The 23,863-nt window shown below is 54.6% G+C and overlaps 1 protein-coding gene and 1 pseudogene across 1 annotated transcript; one reads left to right on the top strand and one right to left on the bottom strand.

Annotated features, from left to right (window-relative positions):
* Nucleotides 1–554: 554 nt before the first annotated feature.
* LOC133351158 (uncharacterized) lies at nucleotides 555–2,732 on the bottom strand (annotated as a pseudogene).
* On the top strand, nucleotides 2,546–23,328 carry LOC133351155 (probable 28S rRNA (cytosine(4447)-C(5))-methyltransferase). Its single transcript, XM_061566150.1, has 24 exons — nucleotides 2,546–2,717; nucleotides 3,871–4,055; nucleotides 5,350–5,475; nucleotides 7,709–7,889; nucleotides 9,177–9,315; nucleotides 10,260–10,376; nucleotides 11,940–11,976; nucleotides 12,434–12,522; nucleotides 12,853–12,939; nucleotides 13,411–13,532; nucleotides 14,274–14,387; nucleotides 14,948–15,003; nucleotides 15,398–15,492; nucleotides 15,996–16,089; nucleotides 16,525–16,630; nucleotides 17,905–17,994; nucleotides 18,197–18,284; nucleotides 19,113–19,253; nucleotides 19,666–19,805; nucleotides 20,350–20,439; nucleotides 20,742–20,864; nucleotides 21,302–21,399; nucleotides 21,672–21,802; nucleotides 22,072–23,328. The coding sequence occupies exons 3-24, from the start codon at nucleotides 5,384–5,386 to the stop codon at nucleotides 22,668–22,670; spliced, it is 2,829 nt and encodes a 942-aa protein (XP_061422134.1). The 5' UTR covers nucleotides 2,546–2,717; nucleotides 3,871–4,055; nucleotides 5,350–5,383; the 3' UTR covers nucleotides 22,671–23,328.
* The last annotated feature ends 535 nt before the right edge of the window (nucleotides 23,329–23,863 follow it).

Raw genomic sequence — 23,863 nt, 5'->3', positions numbered from 1 at the left:
GCGCGTTCAGTGCGTGCGGGGGGCACGGGTTGGGTGGCGAGTGGGCGGTGGTTTTTGCCACCACGGGCGCCGCTAAAACGGTAATAAAGAAAATGAAACGAAATAAATAAGAACAGAGTTGAAGATGATAACGGGGGAGGGCGAATGGAGAGATGAGGAAGGGACGAGGGGTGAAATATTTTGCCGACGGTGGGAGCAAGTGGTGTCAGCAGCCAGCTGCAGCGGCGCTACCGCCATCTTGCGAGTGTTTAAGCAATTAATGAGTATGATTAACATGCGAGAGGAAACCGGAGCACCCAGATAAAACTCATGCAAGGGGGCCACTTGATCCCACACAGATGGAGCAGGTGGAGTCTGCATATGCCATACTGCCTTCCCCTGGCGAGCCAGGGTATGGCTCCTCCTCCACGTCCACAGGGATTTTCACGTGAACCACCAACCCTTGCCTCCACGTACTGGACTACGGGCCCCGTCATAGCCGCCACGTCCCAGGATATGCGCCAACGAGCCCAGCAATCAACCGAGTAGCAGATAGACATCGCACAGGGCAGGTACAACCGGCGGCGCCAACCTTTATTTTTGAGCAGAACGGACAGAACCACACGGATCACGAAAACGAAATCCTCACAACCAACTGGAGACAGAACCTCACACGACAGCTTGCAGAGGGACCTGGTAGAACGAGGCTGTGTTGTGGCCGTGTGGCGGCGAGGGAGGCTGTGTTGTGGCAGAGAGGGAGGCTGTGTTGTAGTAGCGGAGAGCTCTTAAGGACTGGAAGTGAAGGAGTCCTCTCCGGGCTGGGACGCCAGGGCGGCTCGTTCCAGTTCAACCGACTCCCCCCACGCGTCTCATGTGCTGTCCGCACACGCCTTCCGTTTATTTTTGTTTCGGTTCCTTTTCTTCTTCTTCGTCTTTCCACCTTCTGTCACACCGCTCTTCACCGAGCTCTCCATTCCACCTCCATTCGCCTCCTCTTCCTTCTCCTTCTCCTGCCCGTCGGGACAACCGAGGTCCCGACGCAACTCCAGAGAGGGGACCGCCGTATCAACATCTCCACCACCGTTGCCTCCCCTGGGGGAGAGACACACATTAGGGCACGTGTTGCGTTTCATATAAAAAATATTTCAGTTTGAGATTTTCAGATAATTTGCATGAGTAATTAATCACAATAATTATGTACATTCGGTATGTGCTCTATCACTGTTATCGCGCAAGGCTATCCTGACAAAGACGCTATTGTTAAACAGACACAGTCCGCCGTAGTTTCACAGTTGGGGGTGATGCTGTGATGTGTAATCCCAGTTCAGTAATTTTCAGTGTAATTTTAAAAAATGGAACAAATTTGGACCGTGTTGTTGGCACACAATGGCCGACTGTTCGAATGACGTCACGGGGATCTTAGACGTCCACTGCGAGTGAAGCAGACGACACAGTTAGTACAACCAGATGGACTAAGTTCGAACTACTGAGCCGCTGAAAACGACGCTCGGATCGTCGGACGTCGCAAACGCCGAAATCGCATCGGAGAGCTACGTGGCGTGGCCGCGAAAGCAAGCGTATGTTTGTGGCCTCCAGTCGTAATAACGGACGTGAGCCCAGAGCGAGGGTGCTCGCGGTGAAGGGACCGAGGAGCTCACCCTACAGGTTTGACGAGATCAACGCCACCGCCCCCCCCCACGTTTCTCTCGAACAGAGCGACGAAGAAGCCGTGCATGCGGTCTTCGTGCGGGTCAGCTCGCACGCAGCACTCCGCCCCGGGGAACACGGGCAGACCGCGGCGACGCCACTCAGGCAGGATGTGCACCAGCCTGCACGCAGCAGCATGACACACACGCGCGCACAGATACCCACGGTGTCACACACACATGCTCCGCAATCCGGCCAGGTGGCTCAGCGGTAGAGCTCGCAGCTGCGAGAGTTCAAATCCTGCTTCAGGAGTTGACTCGTCGCATCCATCCCTCCGGGTTCAATGAAGTTATCAACACCGGAATGTGTCACATGACGAGTCGTAACTGCAGCCATATTGGGAGGTATACAAGATGTGGTGTGCTGGACACATGTATTTTGTGCGGCGACACACACGCGTGGTGTGGTATCATCACAAAGACAAAAGATCCCCTGTTTAGCCTTCACACACTTTTGGAGCAAGTGCTGTTAAGCGAGCACATGTGGAAGCCGACACGGCGCACGAGTGGGTGGATAGCCAGCACAAACGCCCGACCGTCTTTGTCTCCCTTGTTTACACATCTCAGCAGGTAACTAATTTGAGGCCGAGTCGACCTAGGATAAGGCCCAGCACCGGTTCGGATAACCGTCACCGGTGTTGGTGGCCATGAGCGGGAACCGAACTCGGGTCGCCGGGTCCAGTAGTGCGGCGCGCTAACCGCTGCACCGCCGCTCCCCACCCACACAGACGTGTGTGTGCGCGCCGTGCAGCGACACGTGCCTGAAGGCCCCCGCGGAGTCTGCGAGCGCCTGCCGCACCACGTCCTCAGTTCTCCTGTTGGTGCACGGAGCACGTGGAGTAGACGACGCGCAGCGCGGCCGGGAAGCCGAGAGCGTGGCGCAGGGCTAGGGCCTGGAACACGCTCAGAGCCCGCAGGCGCTCCTGCGAGCTGGCCGTCTGAACAGCGCCGTCGACGCCGCCACCGCCGCTGTCGCCGCCCCGGTCCGCCGCTCCGCCCATCCGCCCCACCATGCCTGGTGCAACAAGAGCCGTGGGTTGCACACAGTTATTTAGTTACACTGCAGGAGGAGGAATCCGACGAGTTACAAAGCTCATTTTATTAGATGTCCAGTAGGGGCGGGTAAGAACGTTACAACAAACAGTACCAAAACACGACAGCAGTGCAAAGGATAGGAAAGGTTAACAAATCACTTAAAAATATACACGTAAAAATAAACTATTTTTTTTATCTTACCAGGTAAAGCCCACCGAGGTATTAACTTATATTTGAGAAGCTACCTGGCTATCACAAATGATAGCTCAACAAAAGTGGTGGCCGCAGTTTGCAAGCGCGACGGAGGGCGATGGCAAACCGGCCGTGGAATAATTCCTCGCCCGCCGGGGTCAACGATTTCAGGCCGGGGAAGGACGACGGGGGAGGTGGGGCGGGGGTGGTGGGTCGCGCAGACTGTGGCCTGGATACCGTTAAGGAGAAGTTTTTAATGCGGGAGGGGAAAGTCGGCAGCGCGTTGCGGTAAACGAACGCACGAGTGCCCCCGTGAACACGGCGGTTGCTGTTGACGTAGGGGATGGCGGTGCGTGTGTGGGGAACGGTGACGCAGTGGTTAGCGCACTGCTCTACGAAGCCGTCGTTCCGGGTTTGATTCCATCTATCTTTGTCTATGGGAGGGTGGGGCTCTCACCGGATCCGCTGCACGAGGGGTCCAGCAGCACGTACTGCACCCTGGCGTAGCTCGGGTCGTGTGGATCGAGAGCGAGGAAGTCGGCGCACTGCAGCCGGTGGCACGAGACGCCAGCGCGCAGGAGCTGCGTGCTCATCGTGGCGACGCGCTCAGCCGACAGATCCACCGCCAGGATCTTTCTGTGGGCAAGGCGGGTGGGCAGGCGGGCGATCGGGGCGAGCGACGCCGGGAGGGAGATGGAGGGGCAGGCGAAGGGAGAGATGGGAGAGGAGAGAGAAAAGGCGGGCACTCCAGTTTCACTCATTCATGGAGTTGGTCAAAGGTCCCAATATAAGACCACAAAGCTTGGGCGATTATTGCCGCCGGTTGCAAGTAACTCCGAATCCTCATCTTCTCGCCACTCTGAGAGGGAACAAAAACTACACGCTACCATTGTGTGCGTTTATTTATTCGACCCGCGACGGACTGCACCCACCCCTTGTTTTTCATGATGGCGGCAAGATGGCTGGTCTTGTTCCCGGGGGCGGCACAGCAGTCGAGCACCTGGGAGCCTGGGGGAGGCGCCAGCACGAACGCCGGCAGGCAGCTCGCCTGCGGCGTGGAGGGGGGGGGAGATGGGTGGGGGGCAGAGGGTCGAGGGCCATGAGCAAGGACGACATCATCGCTTCATCCGGTCCACGGCCGATGTGAGTACTCGCGGTATTAACGTTCATTACATTCGCTGTTAACATTAATTGTGCCGTTAATTTACGTTCTGCAACTATCGGTTGACGTTCTTATACTTTGAGACAATCCACGGACGAGCGAGTGGGCCCGACCACCACCAGGTTCTCTCTCTTAACTTTTCAACGCTTCAATTGTCTCCGTCATGTAATCAAGTTACGACAAGTCTTATCTTACAGGCAGACTTTCTCGAAAGCTATCAGTCGATCGGTACTGCGGCTCCAAGGTTCCATTTCGAGTTAAGAGTTCGAGCCAGAGCAAGGGCTGAACGGCCACCCAGCCTGTGCCACGAGGAACTGAGACTCAGTCACGCATCGAACACACACACACACACATGACGCACACACGACGCACACACGTGTGTGTGATGCACGGCTCGGCGAGCGCACACCTTGTCCTGCAGGATGATGTTGCCGAGTTTGTAGAGCTGGTCGTCGTGGAGGTCCGTTTTTGGAGGAAAGACGAGGACCTCCGGGACATCGATGTCTCGCGCAAACCTCTTGCCCTTGAGGTCATCAAGGGCCTGTGCACTGCGCGCACAGACAGCGAGAGACAGAGCGCGACAGAGAGTAAGAGACCAGAGCTGGGACAAATTATTTTAGCACAGCTTTTCTTTCTCTCCAAGTTTTTCGGGCAACCAGTCAATCGATGCGATTATGGAAAGCCAGTCGTGGGGGGGGGGGGGTAAGGTGGGGGGGAAGGTGGGGGGGAAGGTGGGGGGGGGGGGAAGGGGGCCAACCCAGGAGCGGTTCCGATAGAGAGCCGGCCACCGTCGTTGGGCCGTGCGCGTCGCGGCCTCACCAGTCTGCTGCGCCGATGAAGGTGAAGCCCTGCCTCTTGAAGTAGTCGACCGCGTCGTCCACCGTCGTCTTGAGCGTGTTCACCCTCGCGTACCGCGGCAGCAGAATCTCTGAACGAGAGAAAAGACAGAGATCCCCATCCACCACTGCGTAGGTTCACCAGCGCCGAATCGGCATTATCTAAATTGCGATCTCGCTGGCCCGGTGGTAGAAGCGAGAGACGCGTAATCGTTTGAAAGGTTGCGAGTTCAAAGCCTGGTTGAGGGGGAAGTTGATTCCGCACCATCATACCACTGTCTGGGGTCGATAATATGTGAGTACCGCATTGTGGAGAAGGGAATCAGGGGGTGGGGAGGCGGGCGGGCGGGGGGTGGGGGGTATGGGAGGAAGTGAGGGTAGGGGGGGCAGTAGCAGGCTGACCTTTGGTGGCGGCGCGCCCCCCCACTGCGGTGAGCAGGTCCAGGTTGGTGCTCACGCCGTGACGGACCTTCATGCGGGCGAGCGCCGAGCCCAGCTCCGCCGCGTGGCGCTTCATCATCACCTTCCACCGCCCGCCGCACTTCACCCCGTGGCCCAGCAGCAGGTCAAACACCAGCAACTGTGCCCCACCACGGCCGGAAGAGAGACGATAAGGATCAGGGCTCGTCACGCTCTCAATAGTGTTTAATGCGATGGTTTAATACGTACTGGCGTCGTTGTCGTTGATGCAAATTGCATCTCTGACAATCACCGAAGAACAACAGAGAAGCAGGAAGGCCGCAGCCGGACATTGAGCCGGCGATAGCAGTAACTGCCCAAGCTTGGCAGTGCTATATATATTAAGATGTTTCAGCCAACTGATTAATTGTTTATGGATGTGTGGAGGAAATCGGAGCACCGCAGTGTAAACCCACACGTGCGAGGGGGTAACACGCCATCCAATACAGATGGGACAGATATTATTCCGCACTTTGCTGTACCGCCTTCTCCCGGCGAGCCAGGGTAATGGGCATCCCCTCGATGCTCACGGGAAGGGAGTTTCGCAACATTTGCGCGATCCGCCAACCCTCAGCTGCCTTCAGTGCTAGATTATATTACAGGCCATGTGCGTAGCCACCACCGCCCGCCACCACCCCTTCTTAGACACAGCACACCTCGGGTCCCCCCCCGTGTCCTATGAGAGGCCCTCTGCCCCCCCCCCCCCCTGCAGAGCACTGGCGCCCACCTTGGCGAGCTGCCTGTCGAGCCGCTTCTCCGAGCGCAGCAGGCGGCTCGACTCCAGCAGCTGGTGCAGCACCGGCTCGTAGCGCAGCACGCCGCACACCAGCGCGTACAGCTGCTTCACGTTCTGTCGTAGGGGAGGGGAGCGGCGGGGGGGGGAGGAGGGTCAGGTCAAGGGGCGGCAAGGATAAACGGAGAAGTTAAATAAAACTTACTCCATATCCATCCGTACCCCTTGCAGGGTTCTGGAATGAAAAAAAAAGATTTCAAGTTCGTTTGAAAGCTCTGCTCCTTGCATTCCTTGAGAACTTCTGTAATCCTAGTGAAATGAGAATTAGGCTCAGCAATGCATCATTGAGTGGAATTAAACTGATAATCAGGAAACATTTTCATAATTTGATTCGTATCAACACCTCCCCCCACCGCCCCACCATGGATATATTGCGTGCTGTCTCCAACTCCTAACCACTCTACCGCTCTGGTCTCAATGTGGACAAATTTAACTACGAAAACTCTCCAGCGGAAGGTGTAACGACTCAATGGTCCGATTCACAAACACAGAGGAGGAGGAGGAGGCATCGTCACAGCAGCGATGATGCACCACACTCCACAACTCCAGACGCAACCATCTGGCTCATCGAGCACCTCAAAGTGAAATTATAGTTTTTGCTCAACGTCAGCCGTATTAAGAAGTTGACGATAGGGATATGAGGAAGGGCCATTGACCGAAACGTCGTCTATTTTACGCTTTTCCCTTTAGGCCCCCAGTCAGTGTGTTGACTAATGTGTTGCGTCTGTTGTTCTTCTGTCAGCCGGTTCCAATAATACTGCCATGCTCTATCCACTGCTGCACGACCCATCTTAACCGTGCAAACCACGTAGGTCAGTGTGAAGCCGACGTGAAGTCATCGAGGCATTAGTGCTTCTCTCCTGCTTACAGCCCTGAGCCAGTGGTGGAACATTCCACATTCCTATGGTGGGGGGGGGAGGGGGGTAGAGTTTATCCACAGGACACCCACTGTTGATTTCCCCCACAAAGTGGTACTAATGTTTATCGAGCCTGGAGGGGATGATGGGCTGAGTCACCTCCCCACCCCCCGACCTTCACCTTGCAATCCGATAGCTCTACCACTGGGCCACCTGAATTTTGCACGGTGTTGAAAATCTTCAGACACTCAGTGAATACTCATAATACACGTTTTTGGGTTAGATCGCATTGTTTATAAATGTTGTGGATTCACTCAACATAGTGAACTATTTGTCTTTTGTCAACGTGACACTTTTTTACCTGAATGGACCGTGTCGGGGTGGAGTGTTACGACACATTTATAAATAACGCGATCTAACCCAAAAACGTTCAATATGAGTAATTGGTCGCGAAGGCCTAGGTGTTAAACTGACTCCGTAATACAAAACAACGCTGGTGTGGAACTCATGCCGCTGGATTAACACTGGTCTGGAAAAAACCAATCGCACCATGGATAAAATAAAATAAAATTTGCGCGTTAATTCACAGAAGAAAGTGTTTTGCGTATACATTTGTATTTGTTATAAACCAGGAATGGTAAGCTATACCACTGTGTCCTCTTAACACTGCGTCCGCCATGTGCTTACAGGGATATCGGCACAAGGAGTCAACAAAGACAACACCCGCACTGCACTGCTGATGAAAGCCCGCTCTCCTCTCAGCCCAATCGCCATCTCTGCAACGATCCAGCCCGCTCCGATCTCATCGCTCCGTCTCCACGGTCGTACGGCGGAGTTGTTCGCTTCTCCACGACCACCGCCGCTCACTCCGTGGGTTAAGTCTCGACCAGGGGCCTTCCTTCCTGCCCAAAAGGTCCCAGCGTTGGCATGTTTACTGGGTTGTTGTAAGGGCGCCACGGTGGCTCTGAGATGTTAACGACCTCGCCTGGTGTACAGGAGGGACATGGGTTCGATCCCCGACCCTGGCGCCTGTTGGTTAATTGGTTCAATCTTGATTTGAAGCTTTCGTGACTGCAGGAATCCATGCTCCTTGGTTCTTTCAGCTTTCCCACCTGATGACGGACGCTTGTGTTGCGCCCGAAACGTCTTTATTATTTTATACCTACGTGACTTTACCGAAAGAACCAAAGAGTATGGAGTTTGCGGTGTCTCTTTCCAAGTGGTCGCAGTGGATTTTTCTCCGGGTCCTCCGGTTCTCTTTCCACTCCGCATTTAGAATCAACATCACACGTTTGGAGTAATGTGTCTGCTATACATTTCAACGTGTTGATGATGATGATGATACGCCGTTTTCTTGAGCTATCATTTGTGATAGCCAGTTCGCTTCTGAACAAAACGAGCATTTGTAGCTCACAGTGGGGCTTACCTGGTGAAATAAAACACAGGGCGACTCAAAAAAATGTTAACACTTTTGAGAATTTGCAGCAATACCACGAGCTATGTGCCACCGGACAATGATGGTGAACAAGTGGAGACTAGATTTGAAGCTTTCGTGACTGCAAGGATTCATACCCTTAGGTTTTTTCGGTAAAGTCACGTAGGTAAAAAAATAAAGAATACAAATAATAGAAATAATAATAGAAATAAAATAATAAAATATTTGTGATTTTTTTTATTTCTATTATTTCTCTTTGAAGTTGTTAACATTACATTTGTTATCACGTAAGGGTATATTATCCCTTTATTTTTTTCCTATTTAAAACGATAGTCCCATATAAGTGTTCGTATTTGGGCCTCTCTAACGACTCGCACAGAGATCCACGTGGAGGAGGGTGGGGGGGGTGGTTTAGGGGGTTCGTCCCGAGCCGGTGACCCAAGTTGAACCCCCTATCAATGTGATAGGCGTTCAGGTGAGAGTAGGTGAGAGGGGGGGTCGTGGTAGGGCCCCCCACTCGATCTACCTTGAAGCTGCTCCGGTAGACGAGGCTCTTGAGTGAGCCCTCCTTTTTCTCGGCTCGCTCCAACACGGACATCGCCTCCACGTACAACGCCATGGCGCGGCACGAACCACGTGGACTTGTACCCACCGTTCTCTCTTCTCCGTCTCTCTGTGTCTGTCTCTTTCTCTCTCGCTCTCTCTGGTTTTATATTTGTCAGAGAGAAACCTGCCGCTCGTTGGAGAGACGCCGCGGAGATGATTCGAGCCGAGAGGACCACCTCGACTGCGATTTCCTCCCTCTCGGGGTCGTGGAAGAGCACATGGGGAGGAGGCGGTCTCGAACCATCATTTCTTCCGGTCTCATGAACCTCCCACATCCCACCCCCCAATATTTACATAATCATCATCAATTAGTCGCGATCGATACGACAAAGCTCTAGGCCCTGGCAACGATGTTGAGGAGGGTGCAACTGTGTTGTTATCGTCTCGTGTCCAGCGATATCAAGCCCTATGTATTGATACTCTTAGTTTTTTTTTCGGTAAAGCCACGTAGGTAAAAAAAAAAGTTGGAATAAATAATAAAATAATAGAAAAATGAGATTTCTTATTTTATTTCTATTATTTCTTCTATAATTTTTATCATTTATTTCTATTATTTATTTTTTACCTACGTGACTTTACCGAAACAACCTAAGAGTATGAATCTTTGCAGTCACGAAAGCTTCAAGCCCCATGTATTTGCATGCAAATGCTGAAAATTGTCCCCACGCCAGCCACTGGAAGCCGCTACAAGCGACAACTTTTTTTTTGTACGGAGTATTTTAACATTTTTTAAAGTGCATTTGTATTGTCCGAATCCAAATCACTTTAATCAACCCAAACGCCTTTATTATGCAGATTAATGTGGCGGTGGTGGTGATGGTGCGTTGGCCCTGGTGTGCAAGCACAAACGTGGCACGACATTTGTAGGAAACCAACACAAACTAAAATAATGGAACGGCCACGTCTCATTTACGTGCCACGAAAACGGGCCATTCCCCGAAACGTCGCCTTCTCATATAAATGTGTTCTTCACATAAATACCCACGTGGGTGTTAATGCGCTGGGGGGGCCTTCTTTAACAATCTACGTCATCCGGAAGCGGGAGACGCGCAAGGAATTGTGGTTCCACGTGTCCCCCCTCCTCCTCCTGCTGCTGCTGCTCCTCGCTCCTGCTGCCCCGTGGCTGCCGCTGCTGCTGCTGCCCCCCACTGCCCCCCACTGCCCCCCACCCAACACCCCCTGTCCGACCAACATCTAAGGAGCCATGGGCAGACGTCTCGACCCCAGCAAGAGGGTCCTCAAGGGCCCCGGGAGAAAGAGCAAGAAGCAGCGCGGAGCGGAGACCGAGGTGGCTTGGGCCCTGCGCAAGGACCCGGGTGAGAAACGTCGCGGGGTGGACGCAGGCGAGGTTGGTGGCCTTAGGCCCCGCACTCTGGCGCTGGGACGGCTCTCGTACGGGACGGATAAGGCGGCCTCATTTGTAGCGGACGAGGGGAGCCGAGAGGGACCTCTCTGGCTCCGCGTGGCCACGGTGGGCCCTGGTCTCGGCCCCACGTGTTCCACGTTTCCCAGTGTCTCGTCGCGCCGTGTGACTCGTCTTTGCTGTAACAAGTGACCCCGCGTGGCCACGTCCCGTGGGAAATCGCCGATCCCGAGTCTGCGTGACCCCCCCCCCCCCCCCCACATATTTAGGTGTTCCAATATCTCCCGACTCCCATGGCCGACCGCTCGACTCCGTCCCCCCCCCCCGTTCCCGTGGTCTGGCGAGGCTTGGTTCAAATTGTAGCAGTGTGCATATAAAATGTGTAGGGCTGGGATTTACAATTTTTCTATTACGATCACTTCGATTACTCGACTAATACAAAAAAAATATTTGGGCCAAAATTTAACCTCTGCACACGTGCCGCTGGACGGGAGGTGCCGGGCAGGGCTTTTGGTCACCTGATAGCGTTATCAGCCGCGTCACGATGGGTGTGACTTGCAGAGGGTTTCCCACCTTCAGAAGGCAGGATGGGTGAGGGGGTTTCCGCTGTGTTTTTTAAGGGTCCCAATTTATTCCACCACAGACAAAGTCTGTTACAATTTCTGGACGATAGAGCCGTGCCACTGATGTTGAGGCCGCCATATGAACACCTCATTAGGGTAAGCATTGATACCTCTTTATAACCGAACCGCGTTGGGGCCGTCCCAAGTCAGTCTGATGCAGCAGCTCAGGAGGCGACAGGTTTTTTCCACTGCCAAAACAGAGCTTTGCCATATTCTTGGTTCTTTCGGTAAAGTCACGTAGAAGGGAAATAATAAAATAATAAAAATATACCATAATAAGATAAAATTCTCACGACGTTTCGGCCACAACGCAAGCAGCCGTCCTCAGGTGAAGAACAGGGCTGTCGGAAAGACAGCGTCCTAATGAACACTGCTAAGCTTGGCAGCGTATTTTTAAGCTGGGTCGGAGGAGGAGAGAGCCTTCAAAAAGAAGTTTACATATCAACAGAGGAATTTAGCATATTGATGACAAATGCAGATATGGGATTAGTCACTACTTGTGGAATGTGTAGGTGGTGAGGGGTCTCACAGTCATATTGTGCTAGTATATTATGTAGGATTAGCAGTGATAAAGGGAGGGAAATAGGATTAGCAGCAATAAAGGGAGGGAAACTTTAATAGTAAAGAGCTGCAGCAGCCAAACCACCGCGTATCAAGAGCTTTGCCACTTAGTGTCGCACACAATGAACTACACTCATTGACGCGCACGTTATATTAAGCGTACGAATAATAATAATAATGTGATCTCCAGTCCATCAGATTGAACTCAAAACGAGTGGCGCTGAATTGGAGCGGAAGCGAAAATCGGGAAGCCAGAGAGCGATGGCACAGGGTGGTAACTCGGCGGCGTGAGAAACTGGTGGATTGTGGGTAACGCTGTCCTCTGCTTGCAGGTGTGGAGGTGAAGCTCTCAAGTCACGGGCGGAAGAGGTGAGGCACGCACATCACGCGGTCGCACTTGGAAAAGTTCTGTCTGCTGCTTGATGAACTCCTCCCTCCCCATTTCGTTGCCATCTCACGGGTCCGGCGATAGCCACACAGTCCAATCGTCTTTCAGTGTTAACGTCTGGCGATTGCTGTCACAGCACATCGACATGCCACATGCACTGGACTTTATTTTTAATTGGCCCTGTCAGGTGGAAGAGGTTGTACGACACACAATGGCATTTTTATCACGCGGCGGTCTGACCCAAAACTCAATTATGAGTCCGGTTTAAACGTGTTTGCGTGTATGTGTGTGTGCGTGTTTGTGTACCTCTGAGTGTGGTTCTGACCACCCACCCTCCCGTGTACCGTGACGACCTTCATAGGTGTTCATCAACAGCATTTGGTCCTACAGTCTGTTAATGCTATACGGGGGGATCTTTTGTCTGATTCTTTTGTTTAGAGCTGCAAAGCGTTTTGCCAAGGAGGTCCAGAAGGTTGAAAACAAATCTGGATTTTCCAAACCCAAGAAGCAGCTGCTGAGTGTTGGAGGTGAGTGTGACCCCACGGGCCCCGGATCGCCACCCCGGATCTCACCGCCACGATTTTCTTGGACCTGGAGAAATCCCCCCCCCCCCCCCCCCCCCCGGCGGTGGCTTCTGCATCCATGCTCATTTGCTATGAAAAAGGGCCGCTCCTTGAGTAATCTTGTCATGGCGAGGACGCGATAACGCTCGTAACCATGATCCAACGCAACGCGCCTGACCGCACTCACGTCGTTGGGAATGACTCGGCCCCAGTTAATGGAGCCCGGCTCTCTCTCCTCTCCTTTCTCTTCTCTCTCCTCCCTTCTCTCTCCCTCTCTCTTCCTCTCTCCACCAGTGACCCAAGATGACGAGGACGACGACTCCACGGGCGATGGCGCGGCTGGCTCCGACGAGGAGTTGTCGGGGGCCGACTCGGCAGACGGTACGCACTGCGGTGAAGGTGGCGCGGGTGCCTCGGTGTGGTCGCGCGATGATGAGGGTAATGAGGTTGTGATTGGTGGGAGGGTGAGGGGGGGGGGGTGAGAAGAGGTGGCGAGCTGCACGATGGGGTGGTGGATGATAAACCGATGAGGTCCCAGTCAGAGTGGCGGGCAATGAGGTCGCAGGCCGAGTGGCGGGCAGTGTGATGAAGTCAAGGGTGACGTGGTGAGGTTACGGATGATACGATGAGGTTGTGGGTGACAGAGTAAGAAGGTGGGCGACACGACGAGGTGGTGGTGAGTGACTCGGTGAGAAGGTGGGCTACACGGCGAGGTGGTGGTGGTGAGTGACTCCGTGAGAAGACACAACGGGGTGGTGGTGGTGAGTGACTCGTTGAGATGGTGAGCGACACGGCACAACGCACGAGTGTCGCACGTTCTTCAGCGCCGCTGCCCCCCGCCCACCCCCACAGACGCCATCCTGGAGGTGAAGAGGACCAAGGTATACAGCGACGAGAACGCCGCGTGGCTCACGCCCGCCAAGCGCAAGCGGCTCGATGACGACGATGATGATGACGACGATGATGACGAGGAGGTGGGTGGGAGCTGCGCGAACCGCCTGGGCTGGCGTGGGTAAAGCGGGGCAACCGTTCCGCTGCCGCCGCTGCCACTGCTGCACTTGTGCATCACACGTCCTGTTTGTGACGGCTGTTAATATTCCATGCAAAGTTTAGAGTGTTTATGCGTTAGCTCTGTAGGTCCATCCGTCATGTGCTATAAAGCAGGCCCTTTGCTCTTTTTAAATCCTTTATATTAAGTTCACTTGCGCGCTTACGACCGTGCAAATCTTTCGGTCGTTTTTTAACCCACTTCCCGTGATCCAATCGAGCTGACATTTTGCACACAGACTCGTTGTGCGTGAGAATTTATTTTCGTGAAAAATTGTTTCCAAAATGTTCCACTTTTTAGGAAAAAAAAATTTTCACTAACACAATCATATATTTTTCCTAAACACAGAAAATTATTCAAAAAAACAACAAAATGTACAATATAAACAATCATACAAAAACTGAAAACCTTATAATCCTTATATACGACTTTCCTTATATTTAATTTAAAATACCAATGTGATAAAAATGAAACTCTTACTCAAGAAAAACAGAAATGAATAATAAAATAAAACCGATGCCACGCATATAGATTTATAGTGAAAAACTTTGTTTTTACGGGTTAATTTTTTAATAATGGAAAGCGCTTGAGAATCCATGTGTGTGCATGGTTTTTCTTCTATTTTTATTTGTTAATTTGCCGCGTGCCTCTTAAAATGTCTCCGTAGTCCGACCTGGAGAATGGGGGCGAGGGGCTGTGCGCTGATTTTGATGGCTCCGATGATGACGACGATGATGATGAAGACGATGAGGGGGAAGGTGACGAGGATGGTGATGATGAGGTTTGTATCTGCACATCTCTTGGTTCAAGGGTCGTAGTGTGGTTAGACGGATGAGTTTAGTTGGGTGGGTGAGTATAGTTGCAGTTAGAGGCCGGGTGTGAGTGTGTGATAGGGTTAGAGGTGACGTGTGGGGGAGTGTGATGGGGGTTATAGGTTGGGTGTGGGTGAGTGAGATGGGGGTTAGGGGTCAGGTTTGGATGAGTGATGGGGTTAGAGGTCAGGTGAGTGTGATGGGGTTAGAGGTCGGGTGAGTGTGATGGAGTTAGAGGTTGGGTGTGGGTGAGTGATGGGGTTAGAGGTCGGGTGTGGGTGAGTGATGGGGTTAGAGGTTGGGTGTGGGTGAGTGATGGGGTTAGAGGTGGGGTGTGGGTGAGTGATGGGGCTAGAGGTCAGGTGAGTGTGATGGGTTAGAGGTCAGGTGAGTGATGGCGTTAGAGGTCGGGTGTGGTTGAGTGATGGGGTTAGAGGTCGGATGTGGGTGAGTGTGCGGTCACATTTAGAACTCTGGAGCGGTGGTTCTGTTTTCGCTGGGGTCATGACCTCTCTCCCTGTGTCCTCAGCTCCTGCCAATCGAGAAGGCTGCGAAGAAGCAGAGAAGTCGAATGGAGAAGGCCAAGTGAGTCTGCCCCTCTTGTGACGTCACCGGGCTGATGGAGGGAGATAGGTGGCGGCACGGGGGGTGGCGAGGGCGAGACGTGGGTGGGGGGGGCTGGGCAGTTGGGCAGGGCTGACGAGAAGAGGTGGGGCGGGGTGTGTGTATGTATGTATGTGGAACTTCTTTCGGACCGTACGTAGCCAACTGTGCTAATCAGAAGTGCGGGGGAAGGGGTGGGAAAGGGGCTAAAGCTGTACCTGGGGGCCCAAGCCCGGGTGGAGGGGGGGGGAGTTCCCTTACAAGATAAAAAGCGATGTTTTTCATCTGCCCATCAGTTTGGTGGGTAAACATCGCAGCCATTCCCATGATCAGTGTTCGATGTGGGGACGATGCTCGTGGTCCGTGCCGCGTGCAGGAAGCTCCTGCAGGAGGATGAGGACGACCTGCAGACCAACATCGTGGAGAGCGAGCGCTTTGTGCTGCCCAGCGGACAGGAGATCGAGAAGGAAGATATCCTTTACGCACACGCACCCGCCACTCGCTCGAAAGCGCTTCCCCCCCCCCCCAGACATTCGTGCTGTCGGCTACGTGCCCCTTTTGAAGTCCAGGCTCAGAGCTTCGTCGATCGGATTTCATTCTCTCGCCATCTGCCATTTATTTTTCCCAGCCACCACGAGGGGCGATTGTACGCAGCGTGAAAACGCATCGGGGTGCCGTGCCCCACACGACCGAGCTAACGCACGGTTTCCGTCCATAGCTACCATCGGTGGACGAGTAGACGTCCGAACGAACCGGTGCTTGGCCACCGCGTCCCTTCACCCACCCACAGTAGTGGACCTACTAGAGGGCTGGAGTAGGTCTTCACCCAGTCAGTAGTGGACAGCCTAGAGGGCTGGAATAGGCCTTCACCCAGTAGTGGATAGACTAGAGGGCTGTTATCACGCGTGCACCACCGTCGTCGTTGGCGCGGCGGTGGGAGTTTTGCGGTTCTCTCCTTGACGCTGGCGCCGCACCCGTTCAGCCGCCCGACCTGCAGATCATCCACCAGCGGATGCAGGACAACCTGGCGGTGCTGGGAGACTTCACAAACCGGCGCGAACCGGGCAGGTGAGCCGCGCCGGCGTGTTTGGGGCGACGCTGCTCGTGCAAGCGCGTACGTTACGCGTGTGTACGCGTGTGTACGCGTGTGTATGTATACGTGTTGTTGAACTTCTTTGGTACTGCATTTAGCCTACCGTGCAAATGGGGGGTGCGGGCTCATTGTGGGGAGCGGTGGCGCGGCGGTTCGCGCTCCACTGCGACACAAACCCGGCAACCCGAGTTCCGATCCCCGCTCTCGACCAAATAACGGTGACGGCAAATATCTGAACCGGTCTTGAGCCTCCTCCCTTAGGTTGACTCGACCTTAAGTGAGTACCTGCCGTGGTGTGTAATTTACATCGGCACTGGGGGAGAAAGGTGCTCGCCAACAGCACTTGCCCATTCAGTCTGTTTAAAGGCTACATGGGTGATATGTGTCTTTGTGACGCGTGTGCGTGGCAGGACCCGGGAGGAATACCTGGAGCTCCTGAAGCGTGACCTCGCCATGTACTACAGCTACAACGACTTCCTCATGAGCCTCCTCAGCGGACTCTTCCCCCTCTCCGAGGTGTGCGACGTTGTTGATGCGACGTTGACGTCATGTTTGGGATCTACTTGTGCGATGTCGGGTGGCGGTGGTGGTGGCTGTCTGTGGTGATCGAGCGCTGTGTTGGGGTGGATTGCACCGCACACATAGATGTCTCTGTGAAACTCCATTCCCTTCGGCTTAGCCAAAGTGAGCAGAGATGCCTCGTACTTGTGTGAACAAAGCAGATAACTTCTGCTTTGTTTGTGGTGAAGTGACTTTTGTATCACAAAAGCGCAGTATAACCACTGGTTAAGGAAGCCTATCACCTTTATTTTGGCCAGAAAATTGGAGATCAGGACAAGATGTGGGCCCCACACACATGCTGCAACACTTGTGCAAAAAACATCTTCGCCAGTGGTTGAACAGGAAAATTAAATCGATGCCTTTTGCAGTGGCAATGATTTGGAGAGAGCCAACAGATCATATCAGAAATTGTTACTTCTGCATGGCGCCTCCAGTTGGGAAAAGAAAAAAAAGGGGACTGTGCATTATCCAAACATTCCATCAGCTATTATACGCCCAGTACCCCACTGAGAAGGACTCCCGTTTCCTGATGCACCAGAATCATTCTCACTTGAGTCAGACGAGGAAGAGGATGAAACTTCTGGTCCTGAACCATCAAGGTCACATGACCCAGATTTTCTCCCATCCTCCTCTGAACCACACCTCATAACAAGGTGAATTGCCCGCGTGTCTCCGTTGGCCACGGTGAGCATGGCGAGCGATTTCACCAGGACATTGCAACAATGGAGAAACGCTATCGGGGCAAATGGAGCCCATCAATGCTTGCAGACTATTGCTGGACAGTGACACGAGATGATCCATTTAATGAATACAAGAGACAAGCCAAGAATCCCCGAGTAGACACTGAATAGGGACTAAACTATGTACTTATATAGACATAATAGTTTTTTGCCTTTTGTTTCATAATACATTTTATTTATATAACCCTTTTGCTGATGTTTAAAGTGTTACATGAACAGGACAGGTGACATGTTATCATGTAAAGCAACCATAAACACACGAAAAGACCTAACCTTACAATTTATGAGTAAAACTCTACTATCTGCACAACATACATATACGTAAAATGTAAAAGCGTATATCTTGGGAACAGTAGCCAATCAGTTGTTTTAATTGTCATATTTGAATTCAGCACGTGAAATTATCAAATTATAATTCCTTACGAGGTGGACGTGAGATGTGTGCGCGCCGCTCACCTCGTCACGACTTTTTTTTGTCGTCGCCCTCAGCTCATCGAGTTCCTGGAGGCGAACGAGGTGCACCGGCCCGTGACGATCCGAACAAACACGCTGAAGACGCGGCGCAGAGAGTTGGCTCAGGTACGGACACGCAAGGAGACACGCGCGGTGTGCGCGAGCGTACGTGCGTACGTGCGTGAGCCACATCGCGTTCCCGTGGAACACAACGCGCGTGCGACGTGACACACTCCCGCGCGGCGCAATGCTCGGAATCGCGTTCACCTGCGTCACACCGTTTTTGGTGTCGCTCACTCGACCCCCCTCCCCCTTTCTCCTCCGCCAGGCTCTCATTAACCGGGGCGTGAACCTCGACCCCCTGGGAAAGTGGTCAAAGGTCGGCCTCGTCATCTTCGACTCGTCGGTGCCCGTCGGTGAGCATCGCCCCGTGGCTCTCGCAGCCCCGAGTTCAACCTGAGGGGGGGTGGGGGGAAGGCACCGTGCGTGCAACGTGGCTGTGCGCCGTTGCCCGCGCGCTGTTGCCCGCGTGCAACGTGGCTGTGCGCCGTTGCCCGCGTGTCTCCGTTGGCCACGGTCAGTGGGGGGGGGGGGGGGAAGTTGCACGCGGCTCGAGTGAAAATACAGAGCGACTTTGTTCCGACCGGAAATTTGTCGTAATCGATTCGATGCACAGTCACGAACCCACTTGCTGTCCTTCCGACTGCCGGCTACTGCACCGTGCAGGTCCAGCAGGCTTGGGGAGGTTCGATTTCACAGAAGTCCGTGCAATCCACCAACCTTTGCCGCCGAAGCGCAGGATCACAGGCGTTGCATAGCCACTACCACCACGCCCGGTGCAAGTGCCCAGTACTCGTGTGCGCGTGTCTGTGTACGTGTGTTCATGTGCACGCTTGTGGACGTGCGTGCGTTTTGATCGGCAAAACGGTGGTGCAGCGGCTAGCACGCTGCGCTACAAACGCAGCTACTCAAATTTAATTCCTGCTCATGGCCACCAACACCAGTGACGAATATCTTTACCGGTCCTGGGCCTTCCTCGAGGTCAACTCGTCCTCGAATTACTTACCTGGTTGCGACGTGTAAATATCGCCACTGGGGAGACAAAGGCGGCCCGGCGTGTTGCTGGCCACCCACCCCCCGTGAAGCGCCGTACCGGCCCGCGTAGCCGTTCACTCGCGGCACTTGTCCCGACGGCCTGCCAAGGCTATCGGGGTCACCTTTGTGTTTGATTTGCGGGCGTGCAGGCGCCACCCCGGAGTACCTCGCCGGGCACTACATGCTCCAGGGCGCCTCCAGCCTGCTGCCCGTCATGGCGCTCGCGCCGCAGGAGAACGAGAAGCTGTTGGACATGTGCGCCGCGCCCGGCGGGAAGACCTCGTACGCGGGTAGGGAGAGTGGGGGAGGGTGGGCGGTGGGGGGGTGGGGGAGGTCGTGCCGCCCAGGTCGCGCTGACCGGGGCACTCCGGTGGTCAATTCCTGTTTGTTCAATAAAACCACGAGCCCTGGCCAAGGGGGTTGTTCTAACCGCACGTCACCGGAGCTGGTCACCAGGGGCTTGCCAAGAGGACCGCGCGTTCCCTGTGCGGGCGTTTTAGACGCACCCACGAACCGTCGTGCGTGCGTCCAGTCGGGTCAGCTGACACGTGCAGCCACTAGATGGCGCGAGAGTGCCCTCGGTACAGTCCCAGAGCGTCGCGTTTGAATCCGAACTGCCTCTGGGCCCAGCCACTTTGACTGCGACTCTCGCCTAATAAGTCGCACCTCTACTCCTACCCCTGTTCACCCCACCCCCCATAGCCCAGCTGATGAGGAACACGGGGGCGATCGTGGCCAACGACGTGAACTCGGAGCGGCTCAAGAGTGTGGTGGGGAACCTGCACCGCCTCGGCGTCACCAACTCCATCGTGTGCAACTACGATGGCCGGACCCTCGCCAAGGTGGGACCTCGGGGGGGGCGGGGGGGGGGGGGGCGGCAGGGGGAGGGGCGGGGGGGGGTGCGGCAGGGGATGGGTCGGGGGGGGGATACATTTTACAGGGCGTGCCCCTCCATGCCAGCCACGTGACACCGTTGGCATAGCTGCCCCCCTCCCCTCACCTCAACTTTATTTGTACCCAGCTCTACACCCCAAACAATGCCCTAACCCCCAACCCTAACCTCATGCCATACTCTTAACTGTTCTCCAGCCCAAACCCTACCCTAACCATACCCTAACCATACCATAACCCTACCCTACTCTTTGCCTAACCCGACTCTAACCCAGCTTAACCTCAACCCCTACTCTGCCCGAACCTAACCCTACCCTAATTCCACCGATAACCCAGCCCAACTCCAAACCTATCCTCATTCCGTACCCCAACTCCACTCCAAGGCATGCCCTACCATAACCCGACCTCAATCCTACCCGCCCTTCACACACAACCCTTCCCTCACCCCAACCGCGTGCTGACCCTGCGCTCTCCGTCCCCCGCGGTGCGGTGCAGGTGATGACCGGGTTTGACCGCGTGCTGCTCGATGCTCCCTGCAGCGGCACCGGCATCATCTCCAAGGACCCATCTGTCAAGACCAGCAAGGTGCGTGCGCGTGTGCGAGCGCGTGTGTTGTGTGCGAGCGCGTGTGTTGTGTGCGAGCGCGTGTGTACGAGCATGCACGTCTGTCTTTCTATGTTTTTTGAGTGCATGTGGGCGTGGTGCTGGCCGCCCACCCCATTGTGTGCCGTGTCCAACGGTCTAAATTGCTTGTCTTCCCTGTGTGTCTCCCCACTTCTCTGTCTGTGTCTCCCCGCATCTCTGTCCGTGTCTCTCCGCGTGTCTCCCCGTGTCTCCCCGTGTCTCCCCCCCCCCCCCCCGTGTCTCCCCACGTGCCGGTCGCGCAGGATGAGAAGGACATCCTGCGCTGCGCTCACCTGCAGAAGCAGCTGCTGCTCACGGCCATCGACTGCCTGGACGCAGCATCCACCACGGGGGGGTTCCTTGTCTACTGCACCTGCTCCGTCACGGTGAGGCACAACGCTCGCACCACACTCAGCAGCAGCAGCAGGAGCAGCGCCACGCACGCAGGGCATGCCGGGCATGCCGCACCGTTGCCTCACGCTGATGGACTTGTGTGTGCAGTGGGGCGAGTGGTAGTGTCGTGGTTAACGTGCTTTGCTATGAACCCGGCAACCCGAGTTCGATTCCCGCTTATGTCCAACACCAGTAATAATTATCTGAACCGGCCCTAGGCCTCCCCGACGTCGACTCCGTTTCAAATGAGTACCTGGTGCGGTGCCTAAGTAAACATCACCACGAGGGAGACAAAGGCGGCTGGGCGTGGCGCTGGCCGCCCACCGCCTCGTGCGCCGTTCCGGCCTGCATCGGTGCTCGCGAACAGCAATTGCCTCAACAGTCTATTAAAGGCCATATGGGGGATCTTTGTCTGTGGTGGGGCGAGCAGGTGGAGGAGAACGAGTGGGTGGTGGACTACGCGCTGCGCAAGCGCAACGTGAAGCTCGTGCCCACGGGCCTCGACTTCGGCAAGGAGGGATTCACGCGGTACGTGTGGAGGGCCCCGAGCCCCCCGGCTGTTTGATCGTGCGTTTGAGCACGTGTCCGATTGCGTGATTCGTTTCTTGTCCGCTTATGCGTTTCGTCACGCGTGTCTCAATGCGTAGCTTGTGTGCTTGTGTGTGCGCTTGTGTGTGCGCTTGTGTGTGCGCTTTTGTGTGCGTGTGTGTGCGCGTGTGTGCGCGTGACTCATCACTGTGTACGTGTGTGTACGTGTGTGCGCGTGACTCATCACTGTGTACGTCTCCGCGCGCACGCAGCTTCAAGGAGCGCCGCTTCCACCCGTCGCTGAAGCTGACGCGGCGCTTCTACCCACACACGCACAACATGGACGGCTTCTTCGTGTCCAAGTTCAAGAAAATCTCCAACGACATTCCCAAATCCGCCACAGGTAGGGCCCCCTCATGGGCACTACACGGAGGGGTGGCCGCGACGCGGCGTTGACACGACTGTCATATATAATAAAAAAAAACCCGCCGACCACACGCGCACTCACTTCCACCGTCACAAAGGGCACGCGATGATAACGCTGCGCGTGGTAAACGCCAGCCACAGCCAATGTTGGCGTGTGTTTGGCACTGTTGGATCAACGTTGGCTCGACGTTCCATGTTTACTGGGCTACTGCCTATGCACTGCCCGTTCCTCCACTATCATTTCAGATGCCCGTGATGTGGAGCTCTTCATGGACGAGCAGGACGACGACGAGGTTGGCTCGGGGCCCGATTCTGCCGGGGCATCGAAGAAGGCCGCTGCCACGGCCGCTGCCGCTGCCAAAAATGGGATCCACTCGGCAAAGACGAATCACATGAACAAGAGAAGACGTCTCAACGGCGGGACGGACAACCGACCTGGCCCAAAACAAGCACCGAAACAGCAGCAGCAGTCTGGACCGGGACGGGGGCACAAAGGGCAGACTGCGAGGCAGCAGGGAGGGCAGCCGAAAGGACAGTCCGCTCAACGGCCGCCCGCCAGCAAGCTTGCAGGACACATCGGCAATGCTAATAATAAGGGGAAGGCCGTGGGGAAAACCACGTTAAAGGTTGCAGGCAGTGCCACCAGGATTCCTCAGGTAGGTAAGGCTGCGTTCAGGGTCACAGGGAAGGCGACCGGCAAGCCCGGCGGCGTTAAGGCCGGAGGTAAATTTGGTGGGAAGAAGTCGGCAACGCCGACCAGAAAAGCCGGGGCCAGTCCTGGGCCCGGCAAGTTCCCTTCTCCCAAACAATTCCGTAACAAGAAGGGCAAGCCTGCCAAGGTTTAGAGGTCGGAGGTTAAGGGGGGGCGGAGTGCGGTTGCTTACTCTTTTTCCACTGCACAACTGAGCCGTGCCGGGGCTGTACCAAACAAGTCTGGCGCGGCTCAGAAGGCGCCAGGTTTTTATTTTCAACTGCAGGAGCCGTGCCGTGCTGTGCCGCCGACGTGGCCTGCAACGAATGAGTCGAAACGCGTGTAGATGATGCGGCGACGACACGTCTTTGACGGCGTACTGATGCCGCACGCACAAACGCATTATTATGCCCGCCGCCCCTGGCCCTGCTTGGCCCGCTGAGCCAGCTTCAGTCTTGTGAGGTCGGTGTATTACGGTTTTCATTCTGGCTCTGCTCGGCAAATAGCCAGTGGACAACCACCCGTATACAGCGAGGACTTGGCGTCAGGCTCGGCTTGGATGTGCCCGTGGAGAAAGGATGCAAGTGACGATTGTGCTACGATAAATCATCGGCCGCGTCGGAAGTGTCCGCTGAAGCCGGGAGTCTCGATTGTCGTCGCCGACGCATGCCGCGCGGTGTTGATCGGTCGCTCGAAATGACATTCGGCTACGGCGCATCTTGCTCGGCTTAAACCCCGTTCGGATTAATGATATTTTGACTCCTGCTGCTGTGCATTTAACGGCGGTGAGAATAAAGACTTTTATGTAGAGAGTGGGCGTGAACCTGTTGGTGTGTGTGCGTGCGTCATGCTAAGGTGACACAGGGGAGCACAGGTGGTGCATCTATTCATCCCACCATTTCTGACCGCTCCATGTGCTGTAAAGAAGGGGAATTGCCCGAAACGTCGCCTATTATATTTTGTCCGGCGCAGCAGTTGAAGCAAACGGGTATACGCCTAAATTTCGATTTAAAGCTTTCGTGACTGCAGGGATTCATCTTCTTGGTCCTTTCGGTAAAGTCACGTAAGCAGCCATCCTCAGGTGAGGACGGCTGCTGGCGTTGTGACCGAAACGTGAGAATTATTTATTATGTTTTATTTTTATTATTTTATTTCCCTTCTACGTGACTTTACCGAAAGGACCAAGAAGAAGGGGTATACGCCTCTTAAATGTTTCTGCCTTATCCAGCAAGTTACATATCGATACACCACGGTCGAACGGCAGATAGCGTCCAATACCACATGGTGATGACCCATGTGCGCGGACGGTGACCTCCGTTAACCCCCAAGCGCACCCACGTGACCACG

This window comes from Lethenteron reissneri, chromosome 36 (genome assembly GCF_015708825.2).
Source record: "Lethenteron reissneri isolate LAM-NWPU_2019-01 chromosome 36, ASM1570882v1, whole genome shotgun sequence".
In the NCBI taxonomy this organism is placed as follows: Eukaryota; Metazoa; Chordata; class Hyperoartia; order Petromyzontiformes; family Petromyzontidae; genus Lethenteron; species Lethenteron reissneri.
Note: the sequence above shows the minus strand (reverse complement) of the source record. Positions and strands in the feature narration are given on the sequence as shown.